We start from the raw sequence: 19,727 nt of genomic DNA, 5'->3' as shown, positions 1-19,727 counted from the left end.
CTGGATAAGGGCGTCTGCTAAGAAATAAATAATAATAATAATAATCTCTGGTGATAGAGCTATAGGAGAGCTCCTACTGTAAATTATAATTTTAGAAAGCTCTTAAATTGTACTGCAATTTTGGAACTCTCTCAAATTAAACTGTAATTGTGGAGCGCTCGTTAATTATAGTATAATTTATAAGCACTCATGTCACATTTGAGACTTTTACGTCTATCTTGAGAACCTCAGTATAATTTACTGAGTGTTTTAATTTAGCAGCGCTGTTATATTATGATTTCGAAGCCCCTCATGTTGAAGTTTCTGGGCTCAGCTGAATTCCGATGTCTGAAGGATATACAGCAAATGCTTCTTATGACAACTGTGATGCTGTGTGTCCCGTTTCATTTGTTTTATTACTCCATGTTCTCATGTTTCTTTCTAAACTGTTTCTCTGTTTTTCAACTGTTTCCTTTTCTACTTCTGGCTAAAATGGACTTACTAATGTAACCCAGGATCTAGATAAGCTGTCCTATAGACAGGAAAAGACACTTGAACAATTGAAAAATGGAAATTTGGTGAGTGCCTAACCCCTAAGGACACTTAGCTGAAAACAAATGTCTGTCTTAAAATACATGCTTTTTTATAATCTAACTCATCCCTATAATCAGTACTTTTGTGCCTTGCTTGGTACTATGTTTAGCCTTCCTGCTGCAACTTGCACAAACTATAAACGTATTTTTTTTTACTTATGTTTAAACACATTTGTTTGCCTGTTAATTATTATTATTATTTTTTTTTTAAATAGCGGTACATATATGAAAGCTGCATAAATTATACTTTTTTATTATGGTTTAAAAATAATATAATTTTTACTAAACTATTTTCTTTACTAAATCTGTAAACTAATATATTTGTTAAAATAAATGTAAAGATACATATCTGTAAAATCTCAATTAAATTCGAAATAAATATAATTTTTTTCATTTATTAAACCGCATTTGTATTGTTTATCCATTTGTTACTAAAAGAAATACCTAAAGTTTAAATCTTTGACTTGCATGTTCTGTTCTTGTCCTTCATTGAATCAAACATCTTGTTGACTCTTTTTTCTTTAATTGTAGTGCATTGCAAATGTTACTTCTCATGTAATCTTTCACAACCACCATTTTGAAAACAAAGAAACGAACCACACTGAACCCATACATGCTTCATCAGGCCAGGTATTTCTGAAAGAGGAAGGCATGCTTTTGTGTAACACTTGCATCCATTGTTATTTTTGTGAAGTGATTGTTCAATTCTCCTTCAAAATGCTCCTTGTGTAAAAACGTGTAGAGCAAACATGTGTTGATTCACTTCATGACTGCAAACATTTCCGAGAGCAACATTTTATGTTTTTAACCGAAGGAATATGTTGCAAAATAATGATAGCTGCTTATTTTTGTTTGTTATTACACAGATGGAACATTCTGCATTGTATTGAGGACTAATAGTGTTCTACAAGACTTAACTGCTTATTTGACTTGCGCGTTTATGCACAATAAGGGGCATGTTGTCAAAGCCTTTGCTCTGGTCTGTAATTAACTCTTAAAAGGAAAAAAAGTTACTGTTACACATTGAGAAACAAAACTGCCAATATACTTCAGATAACTTTTATGCAGTCAGTCAATATTGTTTTTATTGCAGAATGTTAACCGTCCTGGGTTTTGTAGTTTGGGGTGCATGTATTTCAAACCTATTAAGCTTCCACTTCTGCCTCTTTTACTTTCCCTATTCTTTCTGCTCTTTTCTCCTGTGCCTGCCAGAGGACTGTGGGGAAGGTTTCCTCTGTCATAGGATCTATGGCTGAGGTACTAGTCACTCTCTATGAGAATGACCACAGACCCAAAGCACGTTCTACTTCCCCTGTGCCGGTAAGCCTTTTGCTCATAGGAAACGAGGAGCTTCTTTATCAAAGCGTTAGAAATCATGTTGAGAATGACTTCCTATACATTCTGTCTCATTTTGATTAGAGTTAGTAGACAATAATACGTTAAATAGAAATTTAACCTGGTTTTAAAATCTTATTCTGTTTGTCTTTATTAAAGGGGGAATTCAGTTTTTGGTTCTGAAGGTAAAAGTTCTGTAGCCAGACTGCAGCAGTTCCCATCTAGAGTAATATACTGTGTATGGTGTTTGTTACCTTTTACAGGCCAACACGTCCGGGCAAGGGGGCAGATACTGGAAACCTGGCTTGGTAACAACATTGTCCTTGGTTAAGACCAAAGGGTCATATTAAAAGCCAGCTTATGCGCTAAAAGCCTGTGCATGGCCATTGCCTGTCGAATGCATTTACTGGGCTTTAATAATCTCAATCATGAACATACAGTTGCATATCTTTCGGTAGGACAATATGACACTGGAACTTTCCCAAAATACAGTTGACTTCCTTTTGATTTTTAAATACTCACATGCCCTAAATGGTTAAGACGATGCTGCCATAAGCAGGCTATCTGTTGTTCCCAGTGCATGCTGAACGCTGCACTAGCCCCCGGGTCAAGCTTCATCTGCTCCTCCTGCTGCTTCCCTTTCCTGTTCCTCTCCATCTTGTAGCCGAAAGGTAACTGAGACAAGTGCAAATGGAAAAATACTGGCTGATATTTTATCTGGCAGACCACACGGCCCACCCCTCTGCTTGCACCTTCAGGGAAAATCGCTTATATCTAAATTCTAGAACAATAGAGTTCTAAAGTTATGAACACATCAGGAATCAAGGGTGTTCCTAAATCTGAAATGTCTAAAACTCTGAAGCTTGTATTATTACATTTAACCTGGTTTTATATATGTGTATTGTATTAATAAAAGGTCTACACTTTAACATGCAGAGTAATAATAAGAAACCACAAAGTAATGTAGGAGAGCTCTGTATAATACCCCTTCTCCACTGGCACAACGGTACGGTACGGGTATGGGTGGTTCTCCACTGGCTATTTGTCGAGCCGAGTGAGAACCAAACCGTGAAAATCTGGCCTCTCAAGACATGTGAGTCTGCGAGCCGAGCCGAGCCGAGCCAGGGGCAGGGTTAAGGATTTTCGTCATTACGTTGCATCAGTCAGTACACTCCAGAAAGAAAAACAACAGACGTGTTGGGCAGCGAGTGTGATGAGAGGAAACTACTTGGGATGCTGAGGAAGTGCAGCCTCTAGTTTCTCTGTGGGCAGATAGAAATGTCAGGAAGAGCTGGCGTCTTTGGTTCAGAAATTAGAAAGTTTATGCCCGAATTTCTGACGATTTGAAGCAAATGGACATAAACCGTGGGTACGGTACACTTAACTCACTCAAAAAAAAAAAAAAAAGTGAAAGTAAAACAATTCTAAAGTTATTTGCAAAAATATAGTCAAACAAAATACTGTACAGCTGTACTAAAATTACAGGTCTCTTTGCACCCAAACAAAAAACAACTATCCTTAAACAGGATGTCTTTGGCAAATCATATTTTTAAAACCTTCTTTTTTTCCCTCCAACAGAATTTATTCAACTTTAGTACGTCAATATAATCAGTAAAATGTGTGGATTATAAAGACGTTCCTAAATATATTTACAAAATATAGCAACACAAGATACAGCTGTACCGTTGGTCTGCTCATTTTTGAACACCATTTGTTTCCACATCTTTTGGCAAACTGAGTTAATTAATAACAACTGTCTTTCATGGCTTGGCTCTGCAGTGGAAAAACAACCCAGACTCTTCTTAATCGCATCGTGAGGGCTCGGTACATCCCTTGCATGGCTTGGTTGTACAGTGGAAGAGAGGCATAACTGTTAAGCATTGGATCTTCAGGTCTTTTACAGTCGCCAGGTGCCTTGTTTCTGGGTTGAAGTCGTGATTTTGGCTGACTGTTCAGTTTGTAAGTGTAGTGTTGTAACTTTGAGGTACTACTGTTATATTGTGTACTATGATTTAGTCCAACACTGCATTGATACAGTTTGTTTGCTTCTTTCACAGAAACAATACCATCAATTTCAGTAGTGTGTGCCACTCATAAAGTATAGAAAAAAAAGTGAATTGAGCCACCACAGCAGTCATGAAACTCTCACACAAAAATAGCTGCATTTTACTGTACTGGCAACATATTATAATACGATCTCCTGTTATATATAGAGTTATAGGAAAGTATTCAATAATGATCTAGTACACACACATGAGGTACTGTAGTGTAGAGGTCTTCACAGGTCTACCCAGACACGAGAACCAGAGACCTGACCCGTACCAAACGGGTTTTCGGGTGCAAATTTGTCATGCAACACTCGGGTCGGGTCGGGTCCGATTTTGTTTACTCAGTAATACACAAACTGTCGATTTACTATTAAAGAGGCTGTCTTTGGTATTAAAGATCATTGTTTATAATGCCTGTTGCATGGATTTGCTTCCCCCAGTAGCACATGCCATGGCTTGCAGAGCGCAGCAGCAGACACGTGACCCGCATCGAAGGGGTTTCTTTTACATCATTCTTAAAAGTCAGAGTAATGGATTTGTTTATGAAGGACGTGAAAGAAAAACGTAAGAAAAGCGAATTTCATGAACAAAAGCTCCCAGAAAAATGCAAGTCTGCAGTGTGGGAATCATTTGTTGTTATTGTGGACAAAGAAGGAAAACAAGTTTTGCAAAACACACATTTTACATCTGAATTCCATTTGCTCTTGTGTTTACTTTGTAATAAAATCACGCATTTACGAGATCGCACTTCAGTTCATTTGATTTTCAGATAATGTATTTATCTTTTGTAGCTTTTACACAAACATATTATGTATTTCATTGTACAGTCCTCTGTGTAGGTTCATGATGGAATAAACACTGTCTGTAGTTCAGCCAGATTTCCAGGTTATTATTTTATTATTTGTTTATTTAGCACACACCTTTATCCAAGGCGACTTACAGAGACTAGGGTGTGTGAACTATGCATCAGCTGCAGAGTCACTTACAACTACGTCTCACCCGAAAGACGGAGCACAAGGAGGTTAAGTGACTTGCTCAGGGTCACACAATGAGTCAGTGGCTGAGGTGGGATTTGAACCGGGGACCTCCTGGTGACAAGCCCGTTTCTTTAACCACTGGACCACAAAAACCTGCTTTAATACTGTATCTAGTCAGTGTATATACTAAGCTGGGGAAAGGAAAAGCGTTCCACTGTTTTTTCGGGCCGGGTCGGATCCGGGTCTAATAACAAGAATTTTACATCGGGTTGGGTCGGCTCAGGTAAATGATTGTCAGTTCGTGGTGGGGTTGATTAATTTGGACCTGTGAAGACCTCTACCTACTGTAGTGTACAATACACTTCTCTACTAATCCAAGGATATTAGTTTAACTTTGCATAAGTTGTTTCTAGATTGCAAATCACTTCAGTTTAAAGGCTTTGCATTGTAAAAACATATTTTCATATACCATTCTTTTTACTGTCTTAATGAAATAAGCCATAATCAGTGCCTGTTCAGTATTATACAGTAGTTTGGCTTGTGTTGAGACGGCCAGATCTTCCGCAGAGGTAATGGTAGTGGCTTCCTATCCCATTAGCTACTCCCCTTCCTGGAATGTATGCTGTTGAAGTCAAAGGGCTGACTGGAGTCCCTTGTGGTGGTGGGTTGTGCTTTCGATAATTAAGCTCCATGCGCATTCCCAAGGTTTTTTTTAATTTTGTTTTTTTTAATTAAGGGCTGTGCTGAAATGCTGTTGTACTATATGTTGCCTTTAAAATCCTCCAGGTGAAAATAAAAGTATTATTATTCATTATTATTGAATAAAAAATATTATTATTCATTGGTCTTCCCAGGGCTCTCTGCGTAAGGAGTTCCCCCAGACACTGGGTGGCAGTGACAGCTGTCACTTCTGTACGAAGCGTGTGTATGTGATGGAGCGGCTGAGCGCAGAAGGCAGGTTCTTCCACAGGGAGTGCTTCAGGTGTGACTCCTGCAACACTATCCTGCGCATGGGCATCTACGCCTTCGACACAGAGGAAGGTAACATGGGACACCAGAAAGGTTTTCTCTGTTTAAAAGAAACTGTCTGACTTTGTGTGAGGCACTGTCAACACTGAATTATTGGCAAACATTTTTTCTTTAGTTTTTTTTCTTTCTGGACTAACATGTATTTGTAATTATTTCTCTCTGTTTTGGTTGCTTTATTCTCTTGACTATTTTATGAAAGTATGCTGCTGATCATCCTTTAAATGGCTTATCATCTTAAAGAGTGTACGCTGCTTTGCATTATGCTATGATAATGTAACACTTCTCATTTTGTGTCTTTTACCAGGTAAATTTTACTGCAAGACACATTTTGCTCAATGCAAAACCAACAACAGGCACAGAAAGCAGAGAACTGAGTTACAAAAGGTACAAAAAAATCTATAAAAGTTTTTTTTTAAAAAACATGATTTGGTTGCTCAAAACTCTAAAAAGTAAGTGTTTAATTATACCAGCCAATCATATGTTAGGTAATATGTATTATATGTAAATATATCATATCCCATGTGATTCCAGTGAGTTAAAGATTTTTAAAAGTACTGTACATCAACAGCTTAGTTTTCCGAATCTGCTTTAAGGTTACACACACAGTACTTGTATGTTGGTTTACTAATCACGATGTTTCTTTGCTAAGAGGCTAAATGGCCACAACTTATTAGATTGTCATTTCAGTGTTCTCAGATATTGACTGCAGACTGTTCAATGTTATCAGAGATTGACTGCAGACTGTATTTTTAGGAGGACACAGGGCTGTCAAAGCAGGAGGAGGCTTGGTCTTCCCCAGACTCGGCAAATGCCTACTCTGCTGCCATCACCTTGGAGGACAGCCCCCCAGGTACCATGACTTCCTTCCTTAGGAAAACCATAAGCTGGCCGATGCGTGTGACGCGGGATCTGTTTGATATCCCCAGGCGCCTGTCTTGCTGGATGCATGGTGTGATGCACGCCACTGGCCTCCATTTAAGGGACAATGCCGACGACTATGCCTATTTGTATGAGCTCTTGAGTCTCGGTGTGCCATTACTGTGCATGCTTCAAGAGGTCCTTGTGCACATGTACCAAGAAGCAGCTCCCCCCACACTTGAATACATGCTTGAATGGGCGGAGAACTACTTAGGAGTAAAACTTATTTGAAGATCCATTTCAGATATGGTCCTCCAGGTACCAGATGTGCATTTCAGTTTAGCGGTTACCGAATGGGAAAGTATATACTTGGCTAAGGCAAAGAAAGATTGCCTGACCTATTTTTTTTTTAAGGCTTTGTACAGGTTACTACTTGGTATTAAAATCTCATTAATACTGTGCCAGCAAGTAAGGTAGATATACTGAAAGCACTTTAACCTGGAACTCTCAAGCCCTGTAACTTCAACTGGGCTGTAGAAGAGTCGAAGGATGAATAGTGATCTGATTCCGTCAGAGGGTTTACTGAAATGTGCACAACCTGTTAATATACATGCAGCAGCTATGCATTTTGCAAAGTGCAATGGAATTGCCAAAAACAATTTTTACAAGCCATTTTTTTAAGTATTGTTTTGAGTTTACATTTTTATACTGGTCATTTTGTTGCCAAGAAATATGAAACTAAATTTAAAAGTCACGGTTGGCTGAAACTTATGTTTTTTATGACAGTGTGTTTGTGTTTCTTATAAACTGTATGCACAGCGCTTTGCTTTTGAATATATGCATTTTGATTTTTTGAATGTCTTTTAATTACTGTTGTAACCATTGACAGCCAACAACAAGTTTACACATTTTACTGTTAAAACTCTAACCTTTGTCAACACCAGCTTCTATATAAAGAGCATCTTCAGATTCAATGTGCAACCACATGTCACTGGGAGACGCACAGTACTTGGAGCTGTATGCCATGCATAAAATTTTGTGTTTATGGGTGTGAAATAATGCTAAACATTATAGGTTTCCACAATTCCATGCAAATCCATGACATCCATTTCCATTGCCATTCTACTTAGATCAACCCCCCTGTGCTTATTAAATACTAACCGAAAGAAATCAGGGTTTAATACAGGTTGTCATTTCATTATCCTGTATAAAATTAAATACTGTAATATACATGCAATATAAAGTAGCAACAATAAATATATTAACTTGGTGTTGCCAAAGGTTTATGCTTTAGATCTAAACCAGAATTTGTACACTGGAAGTTATTACATTTGAATACATTCATCATTTTAAGATAGATGTTTAGTTCAGGGATCATGACACTTTATTACCAGTTCAGTTTTACAAAGTCTGTTGATGTTTGATACCTACAGTGCAGTTGATGCTATGAGGAGATCATTGAGGTTTACAGCATTATCTAAACTTGATTGTGGTAGGAAACTGTGCTCCAACAATGAACCGTTCTCATTGAACAATCTAAACATTGTTCACAGGGACTAAAATGACAATCATAATCAAACAAGCAGCCTATGAGCTCTGCATTTCCTGCTAATGCTCCTTAGATAAAGATTTCTAATTGATAGTACCGTTACATTGGCTTTTGCTTGAGTGCAAATGAGAAGGTTCGTTATTTTTTCTTATCAGTTGGTCTTTTTTTAAAAAAATGGCAAACCTCCTCAGATTTTTTCTTCTGTTTTTTTTTGCTTTAACAAAACTAAAACTTTTTTCTTCTTATTTTCTTTCCCCAACCTCTCTCTCTTTCTTCAACTTGCTTGTAGTCCGTTTGAACTTTCCAGTGATGCATCCAGTTGTAGGCTGAAGCATTGCAGCTGGAAGGTGAATGGCCTGCGTTGTGTTTCGTGGCTTGTTATAACACATTAACCTTGTCGAAAATAAACTGCATGGGTCTTGCACATTGAAGCATGTCAACATTGTTGGCATAAACCATTCTAACCTAGCAATGCACTGACTGTAAGAGAGCTTAAATCAAGTAGTTGTTTCTTACCCCTTAAACTTTAATATTCCAAAACAGACATCTGATCAAACACTGTATGTTGTTATTATTGACGCGCAATTCAAAAAGAAAGCAAGGGACTTGAAACTGCTACATAGGAATCCCTTCAATGCTTTACTGCAGTGTGTTTGATGGGGTTTATTTTACTAACAGAAATGCCGTAGCATTTTTTTTATATACATTTTTTAGCTTAACAAACATAAAAACTGCATGTTTTATTTAGGCTGCGCTTGCAAATGTGTGCCTCGTTTATTTAAATAGCCAGCTCTTTCTCTCTCTCTCTATATATCCTATATATATATATATATATTCCTATTTTATCTTCTGTTGCAGCACCCGCTTACCTTTCAGAAAGCCAACCAAGAAATTGGTCTTGTTCTTCCTAAATATTGGGGTTGTTGTTGTTTATTCAGATGGTCTTCATTTTGCAAATTAAAGAACATTTTTGTAAATTAAAATGTGCATCTATAAAATCACCTGCAGTCCTGTATTTTGCACACAGTAAAAACATGTTTAGCTTTATTTATAATATTTAAGGCTGTAAGTAAAAAAAAATAAATGGATTGTATGCTTCATAAACTTACTTGCTTCCTCTGTTTTTTTACTGCCCTTGTTTTTTTATTGCTAATAAACAGGAACATGTGCAGCATTTTATTATATCCAATTACTAAAAAGTTCAAACTGTAATGGCTAGAAATATTAAAATTATTACAGTAAGCTTTTTAGTGGGATTACTTGTAGCAGTTGGAGGTTTTTAATGACCCCTTCAAACTCTGTTATAGCTGAAATTAAACACAGGTTATTCAAATGTGTCTCCAAAAAATGTTCCTTCTTAGAGAAAATGCCTATTGCTGATATTTTCATCCTGGACTTGCAAAATAACAACCTTACTAAAGCTGGAAACAGCTCTGCTAACCATAAACAAATCCTTTTAAAATAAGAATGATAAATAATTATGTATTAAACAGGTGCTGTAACATTTATTAAACACCTAATAAATTGTAAATAATAATAATAATAATAATAATAATAATAATAATAATAATAATAATAATAATAATAATTGTACACTTGGTAATAGTAACATGAAAAGTACAGATTGTACCGGTCAAAAGCTTAACACTAGAACCACCATGCGGGTCAGTTTGACCATTTTACATTTAAAATGTTAATTACTCTTCCGTTGTAAGTCGTATGTGTGTGTCCGTTTTTGACTTTTCCTAAATATATGAATTAAATATCCTGATGGCGTTTGATAGTCAGAATCGCAAAAATGATAAAGTTATAAACAGTTTTACCTGGAACCGCCACGTGGGTCAATGTGACCCATGCATTAAGTCTTTTTTTAATATAACGTAAGATATTCTATTATTTTTGTAAATGCAGTAAACAAGACACGCTTCCTCCTCCTAGCACACGTGTTTTTATTTTTTTTATTTCAAGCCTTTGTTTGTAGACTGACTACGAGACAGAGATTGCTATGATTGTGGATTTGTCAAGATGTCAACTCAGTGAAAGCCTAGTTGCTTATTTTTCCTGTACCTGGGAGACAACAATCCTTTGTTTTGCTCCACAAATAGAACTGGGAATATATCAGAAGGAAATATTTAAATCTTGAAAGTAGTCATTTTGATTGGAATATGGCAAGCTGCACTCAGATGCATACAGCAAACTGAAATGACAGGTAGTATAACAACATTATTATTATTATTATTATTATTATTATTATTATTATTATTATTATTATTATTATTATTATTATTTATTTCTTAGCAGACGCCCTTATCCAGGGCGACTTACAATCGTAAACAAAAATACATTTCAAGAATCACAGTACAAGTAATAATACAATTAAGAGCAAGATAAATACATGTGCCTAACTTATGTGCCTAATATGAAACTTATTTTATATATTCTTTTTAATATTATTTTTAGAAAAAAAAACATTTTGGTTTTACAGGTTTGTATGTACCAGTTTACACGTGTTTACACAATAGTGTTCAATGGAACTGCGCCTGTGTTTACAACACAGCTCCTGGATGCAGGCACAGCCAGCTGGCAGACGCGTACGCTCCTCCATAGAGTACAATGCAGCCGTCATACTGGAAGTAGTGTTATATTTTCTTTTTATGTAGTATTAGAAACAATGGTTTCGGTTTTATAGTTTTGTGTGTACATGTACACGTTTACACCTGTACACAGGTATATATACATACCCGTTTCTTTTGAAATGTGTATTTTATTATATTTTTTCACTGTTTGTAGTCATGCTGTATATGCGCTCATTTTCAAAATAAAGCCTTTTATGTTTAATTTTCCATTTAAATACTGTGTCTCTGCGATGCAAATGTTAGATATGATGTTCATGAATAAAACTTTTCACTTGTATCTGATAGTCTGTCTTAAATTTTCTTAACAAAGCAGTTTTAAAATGTATGGGTCAAAGTGACCCACATGGCAGCAGTGTGGAGTAGTGGTTAGGGCTCTGGACTCTTGACCAGAGGGTCGTGGGATCAATCCCAGATGGGGGACACTGCTGTTGTACCCCTGAGCAAGGTACTTTACCTAGATTGCTCCAGTAAAAACCCAACTGTATAAATGGGTAACTGTATGTAAAAAATAATGTGATATCTTGTAACAATTGTAAGTCGCCCTGGATAAGGGCGTCTGCTAAGAAATAAATAATAATAATAATAATAATAATAATAAATGGCGGTTCTAGTGTTAAAAGACATCAGAGTTTTCTTAAACAATGTGTTTATAGCGTGTGTTTAAATAAAGTGATTTATTGTGTTGCGTTACATTGTTCATGGTTGTCGTCATTCTTTTAAATCAATCCTCACATAAATCGTGTGTTGTAATGTTATTATTAACTCAAATTACAAAAAAACCCAAAACATCTCTGCACAATTTCTCTTAATTAAAGCAGCTGTATCATTGACTGCTTTATCCAAACCTGTCTTTGCCTTCAATGGCATTATAATGGCTTTGATATTTACTTGAAACTTAACCAAGACAAATACATTGCAAGAAGAAAGTTTAATCTGAATTATTCAGAATAAATATGAACAAGATTAGAGACAGCTGTGATTCTAAGTAGAGGCAGGATCGCGATGCCAAGATTATACACAGTACATTTTATTTAAACTTTCCACATTACCCACACATTTCGTTTAAAACATTGATTAACTGATAAAAAAAAATGGGCAAGGAGAAGAAGCCGTTCAGAGTGTTAATTGAGCAGATAGTTCATTGAGGTACCTCACTGGCTATTATATTACCTTTAAGCAGGTTTCGTGAAGGTCTGCTAGATGCTTTCCATCACTGATAGGACCTGCAGGTTGACATGCTGTATCCCTCAGTGTCAGGAACATTAATGGGATTCTTGTGGGATGAGGTCATTATCTTGAGATTAACTTTCCACAGAAACTCTGTGCTGTAATCAGAATGGGTGCGCCAGAGATACAGCCTTCAAAATGACAAGGCCAGAAGCGTCATTTGCAATTTGGCTTATCACTGCCTTTTAAGGCTTGTGTTTGCAATACAGATTACAAATCTTGTTGCCATGTGAACACTGTTCTGCCGTATACCAGGGAAGGAAGAAATTGGTTTCTGAGTGAAATTGGTTTATTCACCAGCATAGTTCTGTAATGACACCTGTATCATGTTCAGCTTGGTCAGAGACGCTAACCTGGTTAAAATGAATTTGCACTGTAGAGATACACACTTAATAACTGCATTAACGTACTATAGATTTATTTTCTAAAATCACCCTGATGTTCATGGGTGTATTTTGCAGATGCTGCACCGCAAAATCATGAATTCTTTACAGATACAGTATTTCGAATGATTAGTGCTGGCTATTCATCCAAAGCCTGGGCGATTCTACATCTGTTCTTATTGTATTCATACTTTAATTCAAGCTGATCAATAAAAAGGCTGATCAATAAAAAGAACACAGTCCATCTTCGTGACCCATGTTGTTTTCACTTTTCACAGAGGAAGGGAAGCGTTTCCAATTGAAGGCTTTACAGATATTAACACAAGAATTTCACATTTGTATAATCACAAATTGATCTTATTCCTGATTTAAATAGTGTTATTGAACAAAAAAATATAAAGCAGAACTCCTCAACCAATGTTTGCATGTGTCTGGTCAACAATATAAAGCATGTGTCTGGCCATTCGGTGAACAACACAGAACTTCACCTGCCTTCCAGCTGTTCTGCCTATTTACTGAACTGTACCAGAGTACCAGTGACCTGTGTTTATTCTTGTTCCTGTTTTGCTCACCACACCTTCCTGAATTCCACGGAACTGTAGCTGCATTCCTTTTTCACTATCTCATACATCTGAAAAAAAAAACAAGCCTGCAGCTATCAAAGTATATACTGCAACTGGGTGCAACACTGCCTTATGTAAGTAATTGAAACGAATTTTGTAACTAGATGACCTAAACTTCTTTCTTTCTTTCTTTCTTTCTTTCTTTCTTTCTTTCTTTGCTTTTTAAATCAATGTTATGTGTGTCTGTTTTCATGGGGAGCTGGTATCAGTGCAAAGCAGTATCAATTCAAGGTAACCAGAGTCAAGTTTAACTTAAGGAAACTTCAGCTTCAATTGATGCAAATGGACCATTATTGGAATTGGTGCAGGTCAGGAGCTGTGTGGAGTAACTGGGAATTTGTGAGAGCAGCATGGTAGTAGGGAATAGCCACGATATACAGAATATTCAAAGACAGAGAAGGTACTCAAAAGAGGGGCCTGCACAAACCCTTTAAATTTCTTTTGCTGACTCTAATTGGCTCATTGCCTTTTTTTTATTGGTTCTGATTGGCTCATTGCTCCATCACTCTAGAACACATACTAGTATCTGAGATATACAAAAGAAATGCATTTTCCAAAAATAGGAAATACTGAACTGTGCCTATAAGAATGAAAAGAGCACTGCCTGGTATTCACCTTTTTTTCTTGATGGTCAGTGCAGGTACCAGAAGAAACTGATTGTGTTGGCTGCAAGTCTGTATTTATAATGGTGAAAAAAACAATAATTTCATCTACTTTTTTTTTTAATAAGCTGGGTCCCTTATCTTTTTTAATGTGCATGGTGCATTATATTGTAAACCATATAGAAAATAGAGGGCTTTTAACATTTTTAAGAACGGAGACAAAAAAAACAATGTTTCCCTTGGGCCTTTGTTGCTCTCCTTTTATTTGCTTGGGTTGCTATTGAACCAGGCAGATTATGATCCACAAAACGAGGCAGAGCTCTGTGTAACGTCTGTATCATGTTTGAATTGGCTTTAGAACGGACTATAATGTTTACATGAACTTGCTAACAATTCATGTCATTGACATCTCTGCTGCCTCCTTTTTCATGCAGTCTGTAGGTTCCAAAGCGTTCCAGGGCATGATGGGAAAAACAGTGTGGCTTCAGTGGAGGAAACAGGTTTTGTTATTCTTGGTCCAAAGGTCACATGCAGTATCAAAAGCTGGACAAAGGGTGATTTCTATTTCATCGGAGTAGACATTACATCACCTACTGTACTTCCAATTAGATGCGTGGGAAATGACCACTTTATCATTAAAGCATGTGTATGCAGTCATATACATTTCCTGTTATGAGTGTTCTGCAACAAATAATGCAGAGCAATTACTTGCCAGTAAGAAATATTCTGCCAATATCTGAAGCATGGCTTTCCAAGCGTATTCGACACTTGGATTGCCCCAAAACATGCTTTAACAATAAATCAATCATCGTCACATGGGGATAGCCCATAACAAAGACTTGTGCCAAGCAAAGCAAGTTTAATTTGTATATTTGGGGATTGGGATAGAACGAGGTATAAACTCCTGACTAAAGTTTCTAAAGCACAACCTGAATTGCTCCAATATGGAATTAGGCAATCGAGTTGATTAAAGCAGGTATCAGCAGTGAACAGTTGTTAAGTAAGAAATCTTGACAAGTGCCCAGGTAATGAGCCTCCCATTTGAGTAACAATCTGGTCGTCTTCACGTGGAATGACATATAGAATGACTCCTTCATCTAAACTCTTGCAACATAGCGTGGAGATGAAATCATCTTAATCTAGTAATACAGTATTTTGAGTTGACCTAATGCTGATACGGTATGTACCTAGTAATAGCATGTTTGATAAAGCATTAAAATTATTGCAGGAAGTAGATCTCTTAGAATGATCTGCATCATAAATTGACTGCTACCGCCTAGACATTGGAACATTAACAGATTTTTTTTGTTACCAATCAATTTGTAAAATACACCCACAGCTGTATACAGTAATAAACATTGCCTTTGTTTGATAACTGCATGAAATAATGAACCTCTGTGGCCAAGGCTCCAACTGAACAAGGTCAGCTACTAAATGCATGAAAATGAAGGTCTTATTGTGATTGTAAACCAACTGGCCATTTTGCCACAGTTGTGGATAGTATCACATCTTTGAGTGGCAGGTTACTTATATTGAGGTAAGCAGGTAAAGTCCTTTAAAAACAGGTCACTGTTATTTTTGAGTAGTATTTTGACGGTTGGAATTTTTTTTCTGGGATCTGACTTGAAAATACACAGAGGATTCACTCAGGTAACCCAGCATGGTAAGAGTCTCACAAAATGGGAAAACAAGAGAATGACAAAACACAGCCCAGAAGCTTTTTTTAGGTAAGGTAAGGTATTTATAATTCAAAAACCGTGCATGTACAACACAAAGAAGGTTAAACTTAGTAATACATCATTAAGAACATGCAACTTGTGTCTTAATGTTAAGATTAAAACAAGCCTTTGCAGCTAGTTCAATCTAGCAATTTGCTCTGCACTGACCAGTAAGAAAAAAGCTGGTAGGTGAATGCCAGATTCTGTGCTCCTCTAATTCTTAACCATGTACTTTAGCTTTTTACTCCCTTTCTACACCATGATGACCCTTCAAGGTATTGTCTTTTGTATTTACCAGCATTTGCTTTAGCCTCCAGATGTTAGATATTCTTCTGTTTCCAGGTGGCTATTTCAAATGCCTGGGAGACCCAACTAGATCAAAAAAGTCCCATACTCCAGAGAACAGGGTGCATGGAGGTGAATATCTTTCATTCTCCTCAGCCCAGACCTCCGTGAGAGCAATCCCTGAAGAAGACATGACAGATCATAACCTTCTGGCAGTGCACGTCCTGGTAACCAGTGATGCCAATGAGTAAGTATAAAGAACCAGGTACCTATTCGATTCCACATTAGTTACTGTGTGCCTGTATTCATGAACACAGCTCACCATGACAATGTTGATAAAGACTTCTCACCCAGGGATATACCTACCTGAAGAAGTAATGAGCCATTTTAAATTTTGTATGACAGATGGAAATGGAGACAGCTGTGTTTCTAAGCAGAGGTAGGGTCACCGTGCCAGGATTATACACAGTACATGTTATACATAGTACATTCCACACTTTTTCACTTAAAATATTGGTTTACTGATAAAAATTTTAGCAAGGAGAAGAAGCCATTCAAACTGTTAATAGAGCAGATGGCTAGCTCTGCTGTGTAACCTGACTAACTCCTCCTTGTGCTCCGTCTTTCGGGTGAGACGTTGTTGTAAGTGACTCTGCAGCTCTTTAAGTCGTCTTGGATAAATGCGTCTGCTAAATAAACAAATAATAATAATAATACATAAATAATAAAAAAAAAAAAACCTTTTTTAATTGATGTACCTCGCTGGCCCCTCCCTCTGACCTTTGACTATGATATTACCTTTGAGCAGGTCTCGTGAAGGTCTGCTAGACTCTTTCCATCACTGATAAGACTTGCAAGTTGACATGCTGTATCCCTCAGTGTCAGGAACATTAATGGGATTCTTGTGGGATGAGGTCATCATCTTGAGATGAACTTTGCACAGAAACTCTGTGCTGTAATCAGAATGGGTGCGCCAGAGATACAGCCTTCAAAATGACAAGGCCAGAAGTGTCATTTGCAATTTGGCTTATCACTGCCTTTTAAAGAGTAAGAGTAAGTAGAGGGGTTCTGAAAATATAGCGTTACACGTTCCCAGGGGTTGGTAACATCCTGACAACTTTTAACACTTATAACTTTAAAGTCTGGGGTTTGAGATCTGTCCTCTAAATCACTGCAGAAAGCGATTATATATATATATATATATATATATATATATATAAAAAAAAGTGCTCTGGCTTTTCTGTTCCATACCACATAATGGATCGTTATTGCTGTGTTACCTGTTTGACAACATGGGCAATAATCCTTACACTATCAGTGCACTAGAGCAGACATTTTGAAAAGAGCTTTGAAACAGACTTTAAAGTTATAAGTGTAAAGTATGTTATTTAAACAGTTGTCATCTTGTTGGCATGTGAACACTTTGGCAGTATACCAGGAAAGGAATATATGGATATCTGAGTTTTTATAGTACTAGAGTTATAGGGGTTTTATATCATATTTTTATGATATTAACTTTTAGATTATATCATCACATCTACTTTTTTGTTTATTTTTTCCTTATATTTAAAAAAAACAACAAAAAAAACCAAAAAGGTTTTTAAACAGCGTCACTGTTCCTTCTTGGCCTGTCGTTTCATTGTGAGGAATCACCTCTTGTTTTTTTAGTTTAGTTCCAATGCTTTGGCAGATGTTTCCTTGCAACCATTGCATAGTCAACTGAAGGTCTGAACACGTATTTGTGAGACTAGATGTCCATGTAGTACAAATGAGATGTATTGTACCTTCTGTAGAAAGAGAGCATATTCTTTACGAAGAATTTCTGCAAAATAATCTTTCAGAACCAGGAGCCGACACATAGATCAAATGCTATGTTGAGTGCACTTACGAAGTCATATTATTTGACATGAAAAATGGAATCCCACCCACTTACAGCAGTTGTGCTATAGGCGCAAGATGGAAGCCATTTCATCATGAGGTTCAGCAGGTGCCAGTAGCTGTTGGGGCAGCAGGGTTCTTATTCATCAATAGCAGAAGGTAACATTTGATCTACAAGTGCTGTTTAGCTTCTGAGGGACGGGAATGGGAGAGTAAACATAATTTACATTTCAGTATGCGCTCTTCACCCGCTAAATACAACTCAAGAATCTCAAGGTGCTTTAAAATACAATGGCTCTTCAGTGTGCGACCTGAAATGTTTCCTGACTTCACTTGCTGTCTGAAAAGTTTTACCTTGAAAATTTGAGTAATTTTACAATTACAATTTAAGAAATGTGCAATGGCTTCCTCTAAAACCTTTATCGGGGGAGTTTTTTTTGTGTAGTGTATTGATGGCAAAGAACCAAAGCCTCAAAAGAAACCCTGGGTGAAAATACCTGGCTTCTGACTCACTGTAAAACACACTTGGCATGGCCTTCTTTTACCATCACAGCTGATAAATGAATTGAAAGCCTGTCCTAATCTAGAACCATGTCTAATTAATTGAGATAAACATTCACATCTCTGTTTGTTGTATATTTGATGTTTTTTTTTTAAAGCAGTAGATACATATGGCCAATTAATTGGATCCAAGATTAATCTGAATTGGTTGTCCTGTGGAAAAAATATAATATAATATTTCACAGTATAGCGCAAATACATCCTAGCAGCGTGTCTGTGCTAGAACTGTACTCTTAGGAGGAAAGCGACTTTTCAAACTTGTCACTAAACCCCAGATCATTATTATTTGTTTATCTAGCCGACACCTTTATCCAAGGCGACTTATAGAGACTAGGGTGTGTGAACTATGCATCAGCTGCAGAGTCACTTACAACAACGTCTCACCCGAAAGACGGAGCACAAGGAGGTTAAGTGACTTACTCAAGGTCACACAGTGAGTCAGTGATTTGAACCAGGGATCTCCTGGTCACAAGCCCTTTTCTTTGACCACAGGATCACACATCATGTTGGATCCATGACATTTCATTCATTGCTATGCTATATTTAGAAATGGGTTTCATATGTCACACTGGTTTCATATTATTCATGTGTGGTTTTCACATAATTCAGATTGGACTTTACATTTCACAGTAAAATAAACAAATGTGAAGAGGGAAGTAATTTCATACATACAGCTCTGGCCAAAGGTTTAGCATCACCCTATAGAATTAACTCATTTTGCTTCATAAAGTCGAATGAAACCTGATGAATAATGTTACGCTAACATACTGAATTACATACCGCTTTGTAGTTTTCCATATACTTAACGAAAAACTTGAACAATTTGACATTTCGAAACCTAACATGAAATACTGTACTACTATTGTAGCTTCCTGTAGACTTTTGCTTACGATTTTGTAGTTTCTTTGATTACATGATGTTAAATAAAAGATCTAAATTATGTTCCTATCGTTTTTTTTATTATTATGTGTTATTATGTGTTTATTATGCATGTGTTGTAGCTGTTGCTTTTTTGTTGTTGTTTTTTGGCCATCTTTACTGTACTATACATTGGAGATGTATTATTTATTTCATGTTCATACAAAATGATTTCTGCTTCCTTCAAAGTCAGTGTTCAGACACCGAATCTGACCCCTGTAGCAGCTCCTTGAATAGCGCTGGAGCAGAGATCCCAGATTTCAACTCCTTTACACCCAAGCCAGTCACAGATAGTTCAGAAGGACACTTCAGAAGACAGGACTGTGACCTGAGAGAGGAAAACTCCAAACCTGATGATGGTAGGTCAACCTTCCATATTTTTTCAATAATAATTATTTGTTTAATTATCAGACACCTTTATCCAAGGTGACTTACAGAGACTAGGGTGTGTAAACTATGCATCACTGCAGAGTCACTTACAACGTCTCACCCAAAAGTCGGAGCACAAGGAGGTTAAGTAACTTGCTC

At 36.8% G+C, this 19,727-nt stretch overlaps 1 protein-coding gene across 5 annotated transcripts in view; it reads left to right on the top strand.

The window, feature by feature from the left end:
• LOC117434979 (F-actin-monooxygenase MICAL2-like) overlaps nt 1-19,727 on the top strand; it is a 79,084-nt gene that overhangs the window by 41,574 nt on the left and 17,783 nt on the right. The window contains exons 22-30 of one of the 5 annotated variants that reach the window (XM_034057744.3): nt 495-557; nt 1,104-1,202; nt 1,785-1,892; nt 2,171-2,215; nt 5,787-5,973; nt 6,266-6,345; nt 6,715-6,811; nt 15,999-16,089; nt 19,389-19,558. In XM_034057744.3, the coding sequence (XP_033913635.3) occupies nt 495-557; nt 1,104-1,202; nt 1,785-1,892; nt 2,171-2,215; nt 5,787-5,973; nt 6,266-6,345; nt 6,715-6,811; nt 15,999-16,089; nt 19,389-19,558 (940 nt within the window). Of the gene's footprint in view, nt 1-494; nt 558-1,103; nt 1,203-1,784; nt 1,893-2,170; nt 2,216-5,786; nt 5,974-6,265; nt 6,346-6,714; nt 9,477-15,998; nt 16,090-19,388; nt 19,559-19,727 lie in introns of those variants that run through there. The other 4 variants (XM_034906801.2, XM_034057745.3, XM_034057746.3 and 1 more) reach the window with 4 other exon arrangements.

The sequence above is a fragment of the Acipenser ruthenus genome, chromosome 28, assembly GCF_902713425.1.
Source record: "Acipenser ruthenus chromosome 28, fAciRut3.2 maternal haplotype, whole genome shotgun sequence".
Taxonomy (NCBI): Eukaryota; Metazoa; Chordata; class Actinopteri; order Acipenseriformes; family Acipenseridae; genus Acipenser; species Acipenser ruthenus.
The sequence above is the reverse complement of the archived record's forward strand: the minus strand, read 5'-3'. Positions and strand labels throughout refer to the sequence as shown.